Here is an 18,691-nt window from a genome sequence, read left to right as displayed (position 1 = left end):
CTCCGTGCTTCCCTATTAGTGGATGATCTTAACCCGAGACTATGGCACGCCCCAATTGGCCCACTCACGATCTCATAGCACCATCACCTCTTCGACTCTTGTTCTATGCTCCTTGGCATCTCTTGACAGCAGCCCATGGAACCCCTGCAGTCCATGGATCATGGGTCAACATGCCATGACTCCAGCAGTCATGATTCTGTTCTGGGCGTCGATAGAGTATGGCTGTTGCGCTCGTATAAGAGGAGGGATGCGTCTCCCTCGCAATAGAACACTTCCTCTTTACCAGGTCTTTGTGTGTGCCTTCTTTCGGTTCTTAAGCAATCAATCCCTTTCAACTCGACATTTGTCATTAGCATTATTATTCTTTGCCAAAATGCGATCCTCGGCTCTTTACCTCGCCTTGGCTGGCCCCATCGCTGTCCGCGCCGCTTCAGGAACCGGCCAATCCACGAGATACTGGGACTGCTGCAAGCCGTCTTGCGCTTGGGGTGGCAAGGCGTCCGTCAGCGCTCCCGCCCTTACTTGCGATGCCAACGACAACCCGATTTCTGATTCCAATGCTGTCTCCGGCTGCAACGGTGGCACTTCCTATACCTGCAGTAGCTATTCCCCCTGGGCTGTCAGTGACACCGTTGCCTACGGCTTTGCCGCGACTGCTATCGAGGGAGGCTCCGAGTCATCCTGGTGCTGTGCCTGCTATGCGTGAGTTATACCCCAAGTTCGAACCTGTTCATCTATCCATGATACTAACAGAGGTTGTCTTTTAGTCTCACTTTCACATCCGGCGCTGTCAAGGGCAAGACAATGGTGGTTCAGTCCACCAACACTGGAAGTGACCTGGGCAACAACCACTTTGATCTCCTGATGCCCGGTGGTGGCGTTGGTATCTTTGACGGCTGCACCTCTGAGTTTGGCACCAGTCTCGCTGGAGCGCAGTACGGCGGTATCTCTTCACAGAGTCAATGCGACAGCTACCCAGCCATCCTCCAGGACGGTTGCAACTGGCGATTCGACTGGTTCGGTAACTCGGATAACCCGAGCTTGACCTTTGAGCAGGTCCAGTGCCCCACCGAGATCACCAATGTCTCTGGATGCACCCGAGATGACGACGGTGACTACCCTGTCTTCAGCGGAGCCGGTTCGTCAAAGGGCTCATCTTCTTCTTCTGCTGCCGCTGCCGCATCCTCGGCTAAGACCTCGTCGGCCGCTGCTGTGGCGTCTAAGGCTTCCACTTCGTCCTCCGTTCAGGCCGGCGAGAAGACCAAGACCTCCGCCCAGAAGTCCGAGACTGCCGCTGCCGAGAAGACCACAACTACTGCGAAAGCTGCGTCTCAGGCTGCCCAGAAGCCTGTAACTTCCGCTGAGACCAAGGCCCCTGTCGCTGATAAGCCTAAGGCTTCCACCTCTAAGCAGACCAAGACCAAGACCAAGACCAAGGCCGGATGTTCCGCCAAGAGCTACACTGCTACTCTGGGGGCTTCAGCCACTGCAGTGTCTGCTGCCTCGGCTTCCACCTCGACCGTTGCCATCTACCACCAGTGTAACGGCGCCGCCGATCAGTTTCCCAACGGCGCTCTGGCTTGTGCCAAGGGCAGTACCTGTGTTTACTCGAACGACTACTACTCGCAGTGTCAGCCTAATTAAGTATATCCTGGTGACCAAGGGGGGGTGGCGAAACGGGTGGGGGTCATTTCTCAACAAGCAGGCTGAGCTATTGTAGAGCATGGCACCCTGAACCCGGTGTTCGGCCTTGCTGTACATATATTTCTCATTTCTGTATATATTTTGTAGTTTCTCGATGCCAGCACCAGCTGGCTACAAAAGACCTCGGCATGCTTGCACAAAAATCTCCAGACCCAAACGCCCCATATGTGCCTAAGCACTAAATGTCGAACACTCACTGTCTTAAGCTAGGATAAGCAAATTCCGCCCATATCATCATCCATGGTCCATGACCCGGCCAAACCTTTTACCTCAACATCTTCGGTCTCCAGAGGAGCACCATAATCTGGTTTGCCAAGAAAAAAGTCACCCTTGCCCTCCGTTTTGATTTGTCTTTTCATGAAACGCTTAGTCCACTCCTCGACGGCAGGCTCTCCAGTCTCATCTCTCGCTTGCTTCAGGAAGGGTATCAACGCAGTGCCGCCAGTGCCCTTCTGGTTCTGCTGGTTTTTTCGGGACGCAACCGCCAGGTTAAGCCGCTGTCGGGTGACCTCAGGACTTCGCGACCTACTTCGAGCCCGGACCTGCTTGGAGGGAGTGATGATGTAGCGCGTTACGATGCCGATGTGCTTGTCGCGGAAGGCACTTAACATAGCCAAGCAAGCATCGTATGCGACGCATAGTTGAGTATTTCCTTGGTTATCCTCGATGAACTCGCGGATGTTGGCAACAATTGACACATCGTTGAGGAACTGGGCATGTTGCCCTGGCATATAGCGGCGCATCTCCATGATGAAGTTGTGTCGGTTGGATGAGCGCCCGCCTCTATCCGAATCAGATGCGTGATCACGAGACTCTCCCGTAGGACGGTGCTGAATGCCAAGTGCGATGTCGAAGAACTGTATCAAGCTACTTTGAGCGTTACTGCCGCCACTGTACTGTCGGTACGTCTCAGTTCCGGAACCATCTTCATACAAGACACCTTGTGGAAGACCAGCCTCGGCCATGTTCTTGCTCCCAGCAAGGAAAGGACGAATACGGTTATAGAAAATAGTAGGATCACAGCTTTCATGCATTCTCTGCAAGATCGTTGTCAGATCAGTAAGTCGCTCTGCGAAGGTGCGAAGGCAACGGGTAACTGTGGCGGCATCGCCATGCCTCGCAGCGGCAATGGCAGTTAGCATGAGGGAGATTATGGGGGCGCCACGGGCTTCAATAGCAACAGAGACGAGGTAAAACCAGGACTCGTCGAGAGAGCCAGTGAAGGTGTTGAGGGTGGCGAGGTTTTCGAGGTTGTCGATATCCTCGTCCACGAAGAGCGGCTTAAAATTCCAGAGACATACAGCCGCGTATGTGGCGACAGGAAGCACCTGTAGGTGTTCGGATATCTGGAGCAGGGGAACAGAAATGGATGCAGGGAGTCGGTCAGAGGGTGAGTCACCACCCCAGATGTAGCCGTGAGCCATGAAACCGAGAAGAGAATAGGCGCGGCGCCACTCAGCATCGTGCTCGAGGCCGATGGTTGATAGAACCGGTAGGCGATCAATGACGCCGCGAAGACGACGGCTGAGAATAAGGGCCTGGAGGTTGGCGGCGATGGCCTCCCATTTGTTATAGTATGGGTCCGGCAGACGGGTCAAGGGTAGGACGTCAGGGAGGAACCCATGGGTGGGAGAGAGGCCGTAGTCGGCGAGGGCTGGGATAGGAGGCAACATGATAGGTATGCTTTATGGCACCCAATGCGTAGTTTTTGGTCGAAGTAATCTGGTTCGCACCAGTTTCTGGCTCTATTCGGAGGTGGAAGAAGGGTGACCAAGGCCCGGAGATCCGGGAACGGGAACGGAGGTTGAAGTGGGGCTGGTTGCGGACTTGAGTAAAAAGTTAACTCGAGTCAGTTATCCAGGTACTAGTCTGGCTGTTGAGGGAGGTCAGTGAAGAGTGGGAAAGAAAGAGGAGGCGAAGAGAAGAAGAAAAAAGAGGCGGCGGGGGGAAGACGGGAGAGGGATGGAGGTATAGGAAGAAAGAGGAGCAAAAGTCGCTCTCAGAGTTGTGGACGACGGCGCAACGGTTCAAGGACGACCGGGATTGGCCGACCGGCCGAGGGGGAATCGTCAGAGAGCGAAAGAAAAATGGAACTGTGTGTGTGGGTGGACCCTGACAGTCCGGGCTTCCGTTAGGATAGAAGCCAACCTCGTGCTCGCGTCACAAAACAGATTAATCATTAGCTGACTTATTACGTTGAGATCGGGGGTGGGCAGCCGGAGGAGGCCGAGAGCGAGGACGGCGTACCGGCTCCGTTTTCGGCTGAGGGGAGAGGAGATGCCTATTGGATACTACAGGATGCAGATTTTGAGTCCTAGCAAGTCTTGTTTCGAGGGGCAAAACACCAAAGGTGACCAGTCACGCAACTGGTCCATGCAAAGACAGGCAAGTTTCCAGTCCAGATGCTGTTGCAGAACATGACGAGAAATCCAATACTGACGCGTCGACAAGGTCTCCTTCTTAGGTTGCGCGAGAATTATTATGCCTGACTTGTGCAAGTATCCTGTCTTCGCACTTCTCAGCGTTGCATTTATCAACCAAGCGCCTACCTATTACTATGTTGTACACATACCTATTTGCGCACGCATAGGATGGAATCACCAATTGGTAATGCTGCTGTTGTCTTGCAGACGCTCCGCAATGAACTCCCCCACCCCCCACTATTCGTCTCGAAGGTACGTACTGGAGGTGGGCACGCACCAAGGGCCGTCGTCGGTGCGACAGAGGACTTACCGTCATCCCGCCAAGCTGGCCAGGCCAGGCAGGTGCGCGGGTACTGACGTCTTGATCCTCCCTCTGCCTCTCCCTCTCCCTCTCCAACGCCGGCTAGCTCGAGCATCATCACGATGCCCGTCCAGCAGCATGTCTTGAACTGGCTGTACAGCGTCCTCACCAGCGTCCGTCCCTCTCTCTCCTTCTTGTGCCCGCTCCCGATGCTCGTGCGCGCTAACCCCGACTGCAACAGGAATACCACGATGTGAACCGCGCATACAACGACGTCGCCCAGGCGCTCACCCAGTATCCCTCCCTCACGCCGCGAACAGATGTGCATAGTAATTGCCTCCTTTACTCCCCAGGCGACAAATCGCGGCAAGACTGACTCTGCTAGCCTTCTCGAATGGCGCCAATGCTTTGCTCCTCCACCTCATTGGCACCCTCCCCGTCAACTTCCGCGGCACCACCTACCGATTCCCAGTCTCGATATGGGTCCCTCACGCATACCCACGAGAGCCACCTATGGTCTATGTTGTGCCCACAGAGAACATGATGATCCGCCCAGGCCAGCACGTCGATCCCCAGGGCCTCGTGTATCACCCGTACCTCGTTCGGTGGGCTGAGTTCTGGCATGTATGTCGACCCTGGCCAGCCCCTTCTCTGGTAGGTCGCTGACTCCTGCGCATAGAAATCGAATCTACAAGACTTGTTGGGAATCGTGACCGATATCTTTGCCAAAGAACCTCCCGTCATCTCCCGACAGCAAGTAAACTCGGCCCAGGTTCCTCAGCCGGGGCCGACTCCACCTCCGGTCCCGCCCCTGCCTCCGGGCATGGCTCCACGCCCGACTACACAAGACCAGCCCGCCGCTGAGCAACAACGTCCGCCTCCGCCACCCCCTAAGGGTCCTCAGAGCATACCATCCAATCCGCAGAGCCCAATCCCAGCTGGACCACCTCTCTCTCCACTTCCCCAGGGCTCTCCTGCCGACTCTCACCGGCCATCGCGTTACGATTCCGCTCCTCCTTTGCCACCTCAGGCCAGCAGTGGAGAGTCTTTAGACCCTAGATTTGCCCGGCCTCCCGTACATCATCAAGCAAGTCATGCGCCAGCCCCAGAGCACGCAAGGGCTATGCAACCCCATTACTTCAATCCTGCCCAATCGCAAACACCAGTCACTCAGCGGCAATGGCAGACGCCGCAGCAGCCGCAAACGTGGAGCCAGGCGCCTCCACCACCCCAAGCCCAGGCGAAGCCCCCTCCCCCTCCTGATCTACTCGACGAGCCCCTAGCTCTAAACGTCCCGACCGCCTCAACCATTCCTGCTCCGCCTATTCCTCCTAACCCTGAAAAGGATGCTCTACTTCACCAGCTAGCTCAAACGCTGTGCACAATACGAGTACGCGCTCGACAGCAAAACGACTCCAGTATGGCAGGTCTACAAGCGCAGCGAACGGCCATGTTGTCAGCCATGCCAGTCTTGCACTCGGAGGCGGGACAATTAGCGCAACTTTCAAGCATCCTCACGTCAAACTCGAATATTCTACATGACGCACTACACCAGGCAGATGGTGTAATTGAAGGATCGAGAAATCACCCACTCCCCGACGTGGATGAGCTACTAGTGGCGCCAACCGTGGTGGCCAACCAGCTTTATACGTTGGTGGCAGAGGAGAGAGCGTTGGGAGATGCGATCTTCATGCTTGGACGTGCAGTGGAGCGAGGCCGCATTTCGCCTGCCGTTTTTGCTAAAATGACAAGGTCTCTCGCTCGCGAATGGTATTTGAAGAAGGCCCTGGTGCGTAAGATTGGGCAAGGAATGGGATTGGCATCGTGACGCGGTGAAGAGTATAATGATCTGTCATCACGGAAGTTTCCTGGCTGAGAGGTTCTTGATATTGTTGTCTAGCTCTGGCTCCGTCCGGGTTTTGGCCTTGAGTCCAGCCACCAAGTCAGGTGGCCATCATTAACATGGATATCCTGGGCGTGGCGGAGAGCTGCCGGGAGCCGACACAGATTAGGCCTCGAAGAGGTCTCAGTCTCACCACGACTTTCAAATGGCTTACAAATGGCTAGCAAAGACTCTGGCAAAGACTCTCGCATCGCGCAGGCACGGTTCCGGCTCCCCGGGTTTGCTGTCCGCATTGGGGCAAGACTTGGCTGGATTGCTCTTCATTACTTCGCACTCCGTACTGTGGTTAACATTAATAGCTACGGGGCCCGTGCAAAGTAACGAGGCCGGGATCAGTCGGGTTTGATAATAAGCTCAGTGGCGCTCCTGGTCTTCCAGCCTCGTTGCGAGAACAATACGAAGAGCCGACGCCACCAAAATGGAGAACAATATCAACGCCAGACTCAGCCCCACCGCATGTCTCGCTCATATTTTGTGATCTTTCGTATGATATACTTGCATTCCCCTGCCGACAACAATACATTCGCTCGCCCGCGGCTCAGAAACAAGCTGTCCACAGAGTTTGGCTTTGTGATCCGTCAGTCAAGATGCCGCGAAGTCTGTCACCTCCTATCTCCCTCCCCCTCTCCTCTTCATACTTTGAACCTTGTGCCCCTTGACACAAGCCGGCTTGTGACTCCGTCTCTCACATCTACAATACATAACACCTGCTTCTCCTTGTCCCGCAGTGACCACCTCTTCGGTTCGAGTGTCAGTTCCCCATCATCTTTCCGCTCTTTACTCAAAACCATCACGATGGGCGACTTCGATCCCTACACTCAGAACGTCTCCTTTGTCGCCGGCGATGGCAAGACGCCCCTCTCGGTCCCAATGAGTATGATTGACGCCTTTCATACTGAGTCCGTCAGCGTTTGTATCAACTATGGCGCCCAGTTGGGTGCCTGCGTTATCATGCTGGCTGTCATTCTCGTCATGACGCCTTCGTCCAAATTTCGGAGGCCTTCGAGCATTCTGCACATCACTGGTCTTACACTCTGCATCATCCGCATGGCTCTTCTGAGTGCCTACTTTCCATCCCCGTTCAACGACTTCTACGCTTACTGGGCGGGTGATTACTCCCATGTGCCCGTGCAGGATTTCGTCATCAGCATCGTGGCCAACACCTTCTCCCTCCTCCTCGTCATTGCCATTGAGGCTGCTCTCATGCACCAAGCGTGGACAATGGTGAAGCTCTGGCCAAACTTCTGGAAATACTCCCTGTCAGCTCTCTCCGCCTTCATCACTCTGTTCACCATCGGGTGGCGCCTCGCCTTCACCGTCATCCAGAACAAGGCCGTTCTGAGCTTGATTCCACCGGAAAACATGAGATGGTTGATCCACTTGATGGTTATCACAAACGCCGCTTCCATCTGCTGGTTTTGTGCCATTTTCAACATCAAGCTCATCATCCACTTAATATCCAACCGTGGTGTTTTACCATCCTACAAGACTATGACTCCGATGGAGGTCCTCATCACTACGAATGGAATGTTGATGATTGTTCCTGGTATGTTCCCTCCTTTGGTTGCGACCAATTACCGCCTCCTTGGGCATTTGCTGACCCTAGATAGTTATCTTTGCTGGTCTTGAATGGGGCCATTTCACCAACTTCGAGTCGGCCTCCCTGACCTTGACGTCGGTCGCCATCATCCTACCATTGGGAACGCTAGCTGCGCAGCGCATGGCGTCAACGAATCACTCCGCCTACGCCTCTGCCGACTCAAGCGGCCGTTACCCTCCTACCCCTGGAACCGGGAGCTCCACGCACCCCATCAAGAGAGCCAGCTTCTCCACCAACCACACAGGTACCACCGCGCAAGTTTCAATCCTCTCGCGGTGCGAATCGGGCATGATGTCCCACGCTCGGTCCAACTCGGGGGGCGTGGAACTCGCCAAACTCTCAGAGGAAGCTGAGTTCGGTGGCAGCAAGGTTCGGGTTCACCGAAACTTGGTGCAACTTGAAGAGAGAGTCTAGAGCTCTCCAAATGGCCACGGTCATCCCACCAATATTCACTTTAGCTTTAGGAGTTGGGCGCAGTCCAGAAGCGATGCAGCGTGGAGTATCGGCAGGTCTGTCTGAGACCTAAGGATTTGGAACTTGGTAGCTTTGTTTTACTTTCTATGCAGTCATTGGGCGACCCCTATAGTCGTCGTTTTGGTTTAAGTTTTGGTATCGTATCATTCATTTTAGCCACGGAAATCTTTTCAGAGGCACCCCTTTATCTTGTCACTTTTAATACAAACATTACTGCGCTCAGGCGCAGAATACAATTCTGAGCATTTCCATGCATCTTCGTATCGTTCCTAATCTCAAGCATGCCATGATCACAAACGTGTATTTCGATGAGTCCTTCATGAGCAAAGGGTATAGATGTTATTATTAGAAGCAATCACCTCAATGAAACCGCAACAAAGACTAATGAGTAAAGCCACGAATCATTTGGATATGCCAAGTATGAGCTGCAAGAAACGTTACAACGTGCCGTCTCCAAAGTACTTCAGGCCCAGCCATATCTGCTACCTCAAAACACCATCGCCTTCTAATCACTCACCATACCCGCTAGATATCCGCCTCGCCACCTTCTCCTTGCAGAGACTGACCAACCTTCTGAGTTCATTCGCACGAACGGGCTTTGGCTGCTCCAGCGTACAATACGACCTTGACGCAAAGGGGCCGCTGCTGCGAGAGATGATCCGACGGACCCGATAACGGGGACCGTCCTGTTCTTTCGCGGTTGTGGTTGAGTCTATGATTGATCTCTGACGGCCTGTAAGGGCCAGAGGAGACATTCGATGACGAGATCCCGAGCACGGTAGCGAGGGCGCGGAGGGTGACATCGTCGATGAGGGGTGCAATCCTCCTTCGCCATCGATATTGAACTCAAGGCGTACCAATGATCCACGTGGCGTCATATATTTGTTCACCGAAGCACAGTCTTGATGCAAAGATGTGCGTACACTCCTTGAGCTAGGACTTTCAGGTGCCACTCCCCGTTCATCATCTCTCGCTGTCGAGCTCTCGCCATCCAAGCCGCTATGGCTTGAAATAAACGGGTCTTGGGGGCTTGTAGTGCTCCATTCGGAAGAGCTTTTTTTCCACGACGCAGAGAGGCGACGGAATGTTCCCTTCATGCCTCGGGCGTGACCTAACCCTGAGAGAACTGCCCGTGGTTTCCTGAAATCCCCTTTGGACGTGCTCAGTCCACTTTTCCGATCCAGTGACTCGAAAAGGCCAATCTTGTCCTTCAAGGGCGAGCCGCTTTTTCCGCTGCTCCATCCCCTCAGTATCGATTCCGATTTCTTCGATCCATGGCTTCCTCGCTTTTCTACATCACAGCCTCGGGGTTTCTGCTTGGAAGGGCTCATGTTGTCAAGGTCTGTAGTCGTCGCGGACTTATGTAGTCGGGGGATCGAATCATACGTGGTGGCTTTGATAGGCGTGGTCTCTCGTCTTTTCTTCGAGGTAAAAGACAAAGATGGCATCGTTGAGCTTTTGGGGAGGTCAAATCTTTGTCGGAGGCTCGATATCTTGGAACGAGATACAACTGGACCTATTGTTAAGTTCATTTCGGCAACTGTAGGCCTCGCCAGATTTTTGGGTCTCGGGTAGGAATATTCTTGCCGCTGGCGTGTGACAAATTGAGGGCTTGACTCTCTTTCCGAAGTTGAAGCTGATAGTGACAGTGAGGAGGCCATCTTCTGGGCATTCTCCATCCAAGTTTGATGCCGAGTTGCGCTGGGTGATGTCGACTTGTCCCCAGCAAGGCGATATTTTGGACTGCTTGAAATCATGGACTTACTACTCGCTGCAAGCGTTGATGTGTAGGGTCCCCGAGATGTATCTTGGGACTTGGTTGTGTTTCTGATGTTGCCCGTCGTATCAGCGTCTTGGTGCTTGGGGCAAAGCCGTACGCGATGTCGATGGGGCTTGGATGTGACCTTGGTTCCAAGAGCAAGGTCTCTCACCGGCTTCCAGGAGCGCGGTGAGGATAATTCATTTGTTTGTGATATAGTCTGGCGCTGAAAGGCATATGCCGGAGTCTGTGGCTCTTGGCTCAGGGACGAGGTCGGAGAGAGCGGTAGCGAGTGTGTCGTGTTCATGGACTGTCTCTGGGCCGATGGTTTGGGCTGCACCGTCTGCGAATTCGTAGAATGGACGGTCTTGGACGGGGAGGGAGCAGATATACATGATCTTTTTGTCATCGAGGCCCCTGTATGTATGTTAGATGCCTTAGTCACGACCAAAGGTCGTTAAGATTACCAGCACCACTTTCACCAACTTCAAACACCCTCCTCCTCTCTGCCACTGACTTGTGCCTTGGCCCAAGTCCATGCCCGTCGGTGAACGTGGTGGATTGTGTGGCCTTCAGAGTCTGAGATCGGTGAAGGCTCGGCGGTGGTTTCCCATGGGGAGTAAGCTGCCCTGGTGAAATGCAGCTTGAGCCACTTGAGCTCTTGTTCCGAGAGTTGCCGTCTCTACATGAGGCACCACTCGTGGAACCGGCCGTATTTGTTCCATCGGGCAGGCAGCGCCGCGAGAGGCTAGGGGTCAAATCGGATGTACCATTTATATCCCGGGACTGGCTTGTATGGAGCTGAGCATCCGGCATTTCGAACCGGGACAGTAGCTGGGCAACATTGCCGCCAGCGAGTCGGGGCCGGTTGGCTGGGGCGTCATGGCGCTGCCCCTTCCAAGACATGAGAGACGGCGCGGCAGTATCAGTCCAAAAATACCGAGAGCCAGTGATGAGACGGCGATGACTTGAGTAGTGCGTAGCTAAAAATGAGGGCGTCGCCAGTTGATATCACTGAACAGAAATGGTGATATGGAGTCACTTGGTGGGTTGTGACCAACTAGAAATAACCCACAGTTTGGCTTGAGATCGCTCTCCCGCAACTAACTCATGGAAGTAACGTTGTTGAACTGATCGAGGTAGGCACGTGGGAACGGAAGGCTGGTTACATAGAAAAGGCAAGTGCGAGTAATTGACGTGAGGGAGCAGGTTGAAATGGGAGGATTAGAGGGGACCCTAAGGTCTCTCTTCCTCTCCCCCTTCCTCTTCCTTCTCATGCTTCACATCAACCGCAATGACAACCCAACACACATAGGTCAAGGCTCAGGGAGCTCATACTCCGCATCGAGCCGATCGCACTGGCTGAAAACGACGAGACACATCAATGAGTATGGGGAAACAAAAAGGCATGGCAATCACCCACGTGTAGCGGTGTTCATTTCGGCTCAACGCCCATCCATCATGACTGTGGCTCCCTCTGGGATTTCGACCGGATCCAGTCCCGCTAAACGTACACCAGACTCTTTTTTATTGTACAAGGTATTATATTGCTTCGATATTGGTGTGCGAGATAGTCTGTGCCATGTCGCCGGCTCCACCAAGGAATGCGTCGCGGTTTGATTCGGTTTTTATTTACTGACTGCTTCAGTGTCAGCTGTGTTCGGAGTTCATGACACAGCGAGGGACTTACGGAGGCAGAAGAATCTCGCCCCAGGAGCTAGCGAGGAACGTCACAGCGATCTTTTTACCCGATATTAGCATCCAGATCTTGGCCATTGTTATACGCCTCAGGGAACTAGACTCACTCCAAAGATGCCAATGCTGCGGACAACAGCGGCGTTGTCGGACGAGGTAAGGGCGTCGTAGGTAGCGCCGAGGAAACCCTTGGGGGCGCGGCGGGAGGACCTCTCGATGGCGATGCGCTTGGGAGCCATTGTATACTTGTGTCGACGGTCGGAATGCGAGGGGAGGGCAGGCGTTGATGGGCAGATTCGTGCTGATGACGACGGGTTGGCTTGAATTTGGCGGTTTAACTGGGGAAATTTTCGGTACGGCGGAGCCAGAAGCCATGAAGCTTCAATCACCGATAAAGAGCGATAGCGGCTGAATCACATGATGCGCGTTTACAGAGGTTCGCGCGCTGAAAACCAAGCTGATGATTGGTCTGCTTCGGTTTGGCGGGGTCACAGTACGTACTGGTCCCGCCGTCATCATCGGCCTCAGCATCACTAAGCCAGCAACCCCGCGGTGGCTTTGGGATGCCGACCTTGAGATACCGTCAGTTCAACCTTTGCAGCCAGAGCTTGAAAAAACTGTCCTCTTTGTCCTCTCCCGTCGCGTGATTTTCTAGATTCTTCTCATATCCCTAAGTTATTTCCCCGCCCAATGAGCGCGTGCGGCAAGCACCCGAGCGGCAAACAAAATCACTAACAAAGAACGTCAACAAGGTTGCTCGCTCTCCTATAAAAAGGCCATTGATCCTACATTTTCAATTCTCTCATTCTCACTCCCTTCAGCTCGCCCCAACCACGAACACATTTATACTATCAATCCGAAACAACAATGGCCGACAACAACTCTCCCGGCCCTGGCGGCTTCTTCCACCCTGTAGGTGGGCTCCCATCTCCTGCGCCCTCAACCGCGTCGTCTGTCACATCGTCGGGCCTCCCCCATCCCCGAAGCAAGTCTTTACAGCCAGGCTCCAGCAAAGAGAGCTTAGTCAGGACGTATGTTGAGGAGCGGCTCATGGAGACCTCGCGCCGTTACGTCAAAAAGTTCGGGAACCCCGAGCCTGGTGACAAGGTAGTGGGTTACAAGAGCTTCAGTGAAGTCTGTAAAGATCTGGATAAGGTTATCAATGCGCTGTGGCTCTCCGGAACCCGTAAGTGCACCCCCAACTGCTCGTTTCTATGAGTCACTGTTAACTAACACTCTCCGTAGCCATGCTCCAGATTCCCTTCCTACTACGACTCGCTAGCGATTTTACGCAATATGTTCGATCATTCCCGCCCTCACCTAAAGCATCCTTTGCGCTGCTGCGTAAGCTCGATCACTGTTTCGCCAGTCTACTTTGCGGCCAGGACCTTAATACCCGCGAGACACTGCCCGGGTTCCAGAACGGGCTACGTGCCGGAATGACAATTACCGACATGGTCCGATGTAGGAGTCTTGTCGAACAAAGTCGAGTCCTGATGGTAGAGGTGATGAGCAGCGGCGACCCAGATGATGAAGAGAGTGAGACGGAAAACGACACAGATGGAGAAATGGACACCGACACCGATGGCCTAGGGCCGAGTACGTGGGACGGCGAGGTGGACGAAGAGGAAGAACAGCTACATCTAGACGCTGCGCGCGTCTACGAGAATACCATTGTGCACCTAAACGAGCGGATGGGAGACTCACTTGGAAGTGGAACCACCACCACTGCCGCAGACGTCTCGATGGCCATGAGCGACTCATGAAGGGCTACTGACGAACACAACATGACATGACATGAGCAATCCCTTGCAGCGGGCTTTTGCAGCGGCCAACTCTAGGAACAGGCAAGCAAGTACTGAAGCGGTCTGGCAAATGGTCACGAACGGGCCAGATCCATGGCCGAGTCGTTACTGCACGAAACAGGATTTAGAAACGAATACAGGGTTCCAGACAGTATCTAAGGGCCCACATAGGCAGGGCCCGCAAGATACTGCAGGTCATTAGGCATGGCTAGGATAAATCATTGGATACACGAATCTGCAGAACAAACCAAAGTTGGGTTCGCGGTGGCTTGGCTGCGGAACCAGAAGGCCGGACCCAAAACGTGGGCAGTCACGTTGGCAGCTGGATTCGTTCAAGAGAAAAAAGGGGGGAAATAATGAAAAAAATACTCGAGGAGACTCTTACGGTGAGAGTAGAATAAACTGTAGGGCAAGTAATCTACTCGTACAGGGTGGATTGGACATGGTGGTGGTGGACCCTCGATGTCTGCCAGCGCATCAGCCAACTCATGTTTTAGATGGATGCAGTAGAGCGGGTGAAATCTGTCAACTGCTACACCGCTGTAATGAAGAACAGTAAAGACACCACGAGGCATGCGAAGACGATAAGGTGAAACACATGTGAGCGATTTTACTGGATAAAAAAACAACCCGTGTGAAAATGATGGAAAATTGAGTGAGAAGAAAGAAATATATCTCCGCACACACTTACACCAACACACTTTGACACGTAGAGAGGGCTACGTGATCCATCACGCACAAGGCGCACGATATCAGTGGAGGAGAGCAAGCGTAGCAAGGACAAGACGACGGTGAGATAGAGAGGCATGGGAGCTAGTATCAGAGATACATGTACATGCATGCATGCATGACGTTGGGTCGTGAGGTGCTCAGGCACGGAAATAAAATACGTAGTCCAGTCCAGTACAGGGTAAGGCTAAGGCTAAGCCCCCTGCAAGCCCACAGCCAAAAGTAGCAATTTGTCGACGGGTTTACGAGGTTTGCTGCTGCGATTGCATGCACGCACTTCGGCTGAGAGGGAGCGATACGAAAAACCGCAAGTGTCATGCTTGTCAGATGGCCGACTCTCCTTTTGGGGGGATCTTCATGTTCGGCTGCCAAAAATAACCACAATACCTGTGTCTAAAACCGAACCGGCCCAGTCCCCAAACTGGATCAAAATGCAGAGGGGGCAGGTTAATTTAGGGTGATCGGGGAGATGGACCTCAATGCGGCGACGGCGGCACGGACATGGACAGGGACACGGACAATGGAGGGAACGTGCCGAGATGGAATTGATTGTATGAGTGAATTTAATGCCTTGGCTCGTTGTTGGTCGGTGTCGCTTGAGCGTGGCTATTGGGGATTGGATGGATCCTGAGCCTCCCGTTTGCTTTTTTTTTTTTTTTTTTTTTTTTTTTTGAAGAATTAGTTTCGCTGCTATTACTCGGTGTAATAAGCGAGGGAGACATTAGAGCGATTGATGAGAGCTATTGGCACGTTTCATGGCGGACTAGCAGCATGGCAAGCACGGCCTCTGTATCGCCAGGTTGAGCCTCACTAGCTGCGTTGCCGGCTGTCTCGTGTCTTGGCATTGAGGCGGTTGTCCTCTTTCTGGACATGTGGCAATTGCAGCCCAGACCAAATGCAGCCTTGTTCCCATTGTGTGTTTGTCGATGTGGCCCCCCCTCGTGAACATTCCGGTCGCCTTGTCTTGTTTCTTGGCGCCAAACGGGTCGACAGAGGCGGCCGGCCTAGGCTTAGACTGGGTTGACACTTGACACTTGAGACACACACCTTCTTTAACATCCAAGCCAGAGGGAGGCCTTCCATCATTGTCACTGTCAATTGTCAAGCGCCCAGTTAGGCGCCGACTCTGTTTCTTGGCTAACCGCTAGGGAAACCAACTGTGGCCATGTTGATATGAGAGGGCTCTCTTTTTCATCTCGGGCCACTACAAGGCTGGCCAACCAGGAGGCCCAAGACTCCAACCTCATCGCATCGCCAGGTCCCCCTCTCATCCCACCCACATGGAGCCCTTGGCAGCCAGCTGGCTAGACCCCTTGGCATCGTGGTTTCATGTGCCCTGAACATCTCCCTTTGTGTCCAATGGAAGCCCGCCACACCCACGATGCTCACACATGGCACTGCCACTGCCAATGGCTAAACCTCCGGCACCCTAGACCTCAACGATCCCCGATAACCCCCCCGGCCGACTCCAGGCATTGAGCCAAGCCCGAGCATTGACCCCTGGATTTCTTATTGAGGCCCCCGGGAACCAAGCAAGTCTGGCTCTCCATCTTGGCTCCCGACTTGAGGGTGGTAGTCGCTTGGATGATCGTCCTCCCCGCGCCCCTTCGCGTGTTCCCTAATAACGCCTCCTGGCACATCTCCCGTCGTTGGCGCCCGAGAGCTTGGGTCTGTTCGCCGTTGTTGCGGTGCCGTCCTCCGCTCATAGTTAGACCATCGTCGTGCTTGATTGAAACCGCGCTCCCGGTTGTATCGAGTGCTCCCCGGTAGTACTCAACCACTATCACCCCCCACCTCTCTTATGCGCCATGTCCCATCCCATGTCCCACGCCATGCGCCATCTCATCCATGCGCCATGCCTCCATACATACGACCCGTCTACGAGCGTACCTGCATACAGCCTAGACCGGCCAAGCCCAGCCAAGACTAGATAGGACCCCGTCGACTCATCGAGTCTTCTCATCCCCCCACTCACCCACTGTATATACTATATGTGTATTATATATGAATAGACACGCACATACCATCGCAACCACCCACCCTCTGTCTCTCTCCCTCCCACCCCCATTCTTCTTTCTCTTACTCCCCTCTCCGCCTCACGAACCAAGCGTTCCCGTTCATTGTTCTCCTTCTGTCGTTTCTTCTCGTCTCCACCGTGGGCCAAGTCTTTCATTTGATACTACGCCTTGTCTCCCAGCTTTCATTCATTTGCCCCGGAGGCCACCCTCATTCTCAACATACTCTCCAGCCTCTCTCTGGCTCGCCATCGTCATCTGTTGCTAGTTCAGTCCTTCAACGAGCTTCTTGTTTTTGTCAACGCGCATAGAAACAACCAAACACACCTACTTCTGTCCTTACCTTTCCAAGTCCGCATCGGAGACAACATTTATACTCTATATATCAAGTCACTTACACCGCCGTCCTCAAAAAAATGCGCTTCTCTACCGCCCTCTACGCCTCTCTCCCTGCCTTGGCAGCTGCCATCCAGGCCCCCAACATCAACGGTTTCAATATTGTATGGCAAGATGCCTTCTCCGGCTGCCAGGGCTGCTCAGTCGACCTCGACACGTGGAACGTCGCCCTCGATGTCTCTGTCAACAACGAGCTGCAGGAATACACAGAGTCCAACTCCAACATCCAACTCTCCGGCGGCGATTCTCTCCAGCTCGTCCCCTGCAAGTCTGACAATGGCCAGTGGACCTCGGGCCGCATCGAGTCCAAGAAGACATGGATGGCCCAGCCCGGCCGCATCATGCGCGTTGAGGCCCAACTGCGCACTGGCGATGCCCTGAGCAAGCAGGGCATGTGGCCCGCCTTCTGGATGCTCGGCGATGCTATCCGCCACGGCACCGAGTGGCCCACATGCGGCGAGCTCGACATCTTTGAGCGTGTCAATGGCGACCTGACCGGTTACGGCACTGTCCATTGCGGCCAACTCGGTGGCGGCGTCTGTGACGAACCCAATGGCCTCGGCAAGGCGGTCGCCATCCCAGACAACAACCTCCACTTCTGGGCTATCGTCATTGATCGTACATCGGGCAACTGGCAGACAGAGACTATCACCTGGTTGTTCGACGGCGCCCCCTTCCACAGCCTCGTCGGCAGCGACTTGGGTGACGAGGGCACGTGGGGAACTCTCGCCCACTCTCCCATGTATATTCTCCTCAACGTTGCTGTGGGTGGTAACTGGCCTGTAAGTATACCCCTATTCCCAACTTAGGCTGAGAAACTCACAACTAACTCTACTCGCTAGGGTTACCCCGATGAGGCCACCGAATCTGGATACGCCAACATGATGGAAGTCATGTATGTTGCCGTTTATGAGTCAGCTTAGACAAGCCGCAGCGCGTCTTTGTCTTTGCCCCAGCTGCGTGCAGTCTGGAGGCACCTTTTCGCTTCTTCAACCCATTGACCCGCGGTTAGTGAGGACAAACCAACCAGTCGCCCTCGTTATTTTAGACGTTGATGTGCTCAAGATGACACAGAGAAGGTCATTTGTTGCCCTGTGAGGCAACGGGACCGCTGACTGTGTTGTGTTTGTTTTCTGCTGTTATTTGTTGAAATGTATTATTCTTTCTAGAACCCTTTAGATACCCTAGATTAAGCTATGGCGCAATGAGAAACCATAGAAAAGGAGTTTGTTCATACATTTCGAGTTTCCCGGTAGCCATTAAGAATACGTGTTTGCCTTTTCGTAACGGACAGCTCTATGGACTTGGAGCCAAAGAATGAATAGATGAACGACGGCTGCGTGCATACGAAAGACATTAACTGGCGATCCCGACGCTGAGATACCTCCAAGGAGAAGGAGAGTCCTCGTCGAGAGGGTATTTCCTTGTCATGCGTGGATCGCATTCCTCGATTCCGCTGGAGTAGGTGAGAGTTGAGACGCCTCGTCAATCATACTTCATTACAATCACTGTCAAATGACACGCGGAAACAACGACAGTCTGCGCTGCACTTAAGTCGAACAAGAAATCTCGGCCTTTTCTTCTTCGATGATACATAAAAAAAAATAGGATGGTATGTGATTTTCGCAAGTAGCATCAGAGTACACCGAATAGCACTTTACAGGAGATGGGTTCGCTCCGCCGTTCCCCACCATATCTTTCTTTGCTTTGAAAACCGTCAACGGCCGGAATGACACTGGACAAACAAAGAAAAAAGAAAAAAAAAGAAAAGGGAAGACAAGGAGAAGGAAAAGAGAGCTGTAAGCCAAGTTCCACAAGAGTATAAAGAGCAACGAAAACATCTGACAAGTAAAGCACAAGAACTCTTTTCCCCATAAGCCACCACAG

The 18,691-nt window shown here is 53.5% G+C and overlaps 8 protein-coding genes across 8 annotated transcripts; 5 read left to right on the top strand and 3 right to left on the bottom strand.

Moving 5' to 3' along the window:
* Window positions 1-373: 373 nt before the first annotated feature.
* Window positions 374-1,644, top strand: BGZ61DRAFT_356802 (RlpA-like double-psi beta-barrel-protein domain-containing protein-containing protein; the record flags this gene model as incomplete). Its single annotated transcript, XM_046240817.1, has 3 exons — window positions 374-702; window positions 768-1,242; window positions 1,288-1,644. 3 exons carry the CDS (start codon window positions 374-376, stop codon window positions 1,642-1,644), a joined length of 1,161 nt encoding a protein of 386 aa, XP_046102115.1.
* Window positions 1,645-1,910: 266 nt separating this feature from the next.
* On the bottom strand, window positions 1,911-3,377 carry BGZ61DRAFT_357321 (Indoleamine 2,3-dioxygenase; the record flags this gene model as incomplete). The annotated part of the gene is made up of 1 exon (XM_046240867.1): window positions 1,911-3,377. The coding sequence occupies one exon, from the start codon at window positions 3,375-3,377 to the stop codon at window positions 1,911-1,913; it is 1,467 nt and encodes a 488-aa protein (XP_046102114.1).
* A 1,061-nt stretch (window positions 3,378-4,438) lies between these two features.
* Window positions 4,439-6,290, top strand: BGZ61DRAFT_60921 (UEV domain-containing protein). The gene is made up of 4 exons (XM_046256910.1): window positions 4,439-4,601; window positions 4,670-4,757; window positions 4,814-5,052; window positions 5,108-6,290. The coding sequence occupies exons 1-4, from the start codon at window positions 4,551-4,553 to the stop codon at window positions 6,254-6,256; spliced, it is 1,527 nt and encodes a 508-aa protein (XP_046102113.1). The 5' UTR covers window positions 4,439-4,550; the 3' UTR covers window positions 6,257-6,290.
* BGZ61DRAFT_60922 (uncharacterized protein) lies at window positions 6,291-6,676 on the bottom strand. The gene has a single exon (XM_046256911.1). It carries the CDS (start codon window positions 6,562-6,564, stop codon window positions 6,325-6,327), a length of 240 nt encoding a protein of 79 aa, XP_046102112.1. The 5' UTR covers window positions 6,565-6,676; the 3' UTR covers window positions 6,291-6,324.
* Window positions 6,677-7,126: 450 nt separating this feature from the next.
* Window positions 7,127-8,345, top strand: BGZ61DRAFT_495819 (fungal pheromone mating factor STE2 GPCR-domain-containing protein; the record flags this gene model as incomplete). The annotated part of the gene is made up of 2 exons (XM_046250944.1): window positions 7,127-7,877; window positions 7,942-8,345. 2 exons carry the CDS (start codon window positions 7,127-7,129, stop codon window positions 8,343-8,345), a joined length of 1,155 nt encoding a protein of 384 aa, XP_046102111.1.
* A 2,019-nt stretch (window positions 8,346-10,364) lies between these two features.
* On the bottom strand, window positions 10,365-12,098 carry BGZ61DRAFT_534850 (uncharacterized protein; the record flags this gene model as incomplete). Its single annotated transcript, XM_046254197.1, has 3 exons — window positions 10,365-10,581; window positions 11,855-11,904; window positions 11,970-12,098. The coding sequence occupies 3 exons, from the start codon at window positions 12,096-12,098 to the stop codon at window positions 10,365-10,367; spliced, it is 396 nt and encodes a 131-aa protein (XP_046102110.1).
* A 628-nt stretch (window positions 12,099-12,726) lies between these two features.
* On the top strand, window positions 12,727-13,625 carry BGZ61DRAFT_495818 (uncharacterized protein; the record flags this gene model as incomplete). Its single annotated transcript, XM_046250943.1, has 2 exons — window positions 12,727-13,045; window positions 13,105-13,625. 2 exons carry the CDS (start codon window positions 12,727-12,729, stop codon window positions 13,623-13,625), a joined length of 840 nt encoding a protein of 279 aa, XP_046102109.1.
* A 3,217-nt stretch (window positions 13,626-16,842) lies between these two features.
* On the top strand, window positions 16,843-17,721 carry BGZ61DRAFT_304666 (concanavalin A-like lectin/glucanase domain-containing protein; the record flags this gene model as incomplete). Its single annotated transcript, XM_046238722.1, has 2 exons — window positions 16,843-17,586; window positions 17,647-17,721. Coding segments are annotated over 2 exons (819 nt in total), but the record flags the coding sequence as incomplete, so codon positions are not given.
* Window positions 17,722-18,691: the final 970 nt, after the last annotated feature.

This window comes from Ilyonectria robusta, assembly GCF_021365365.1.
Source record: "Ilyonectria robusta strain PMI_751 chromosome Unknown BGZ61scaffold_15, whole genome shotgun sequence".
Taxonomy (NCBI): Eukaryota; Fungi; Ascomycota; class Sordariomycetes; order Hypocreales; family Nectriaceae; genus Ilyonectria; species Ilyonectria robusta.
This window is presented reverse-complemented; position numbering and strand designations above follow the sequence as displayed.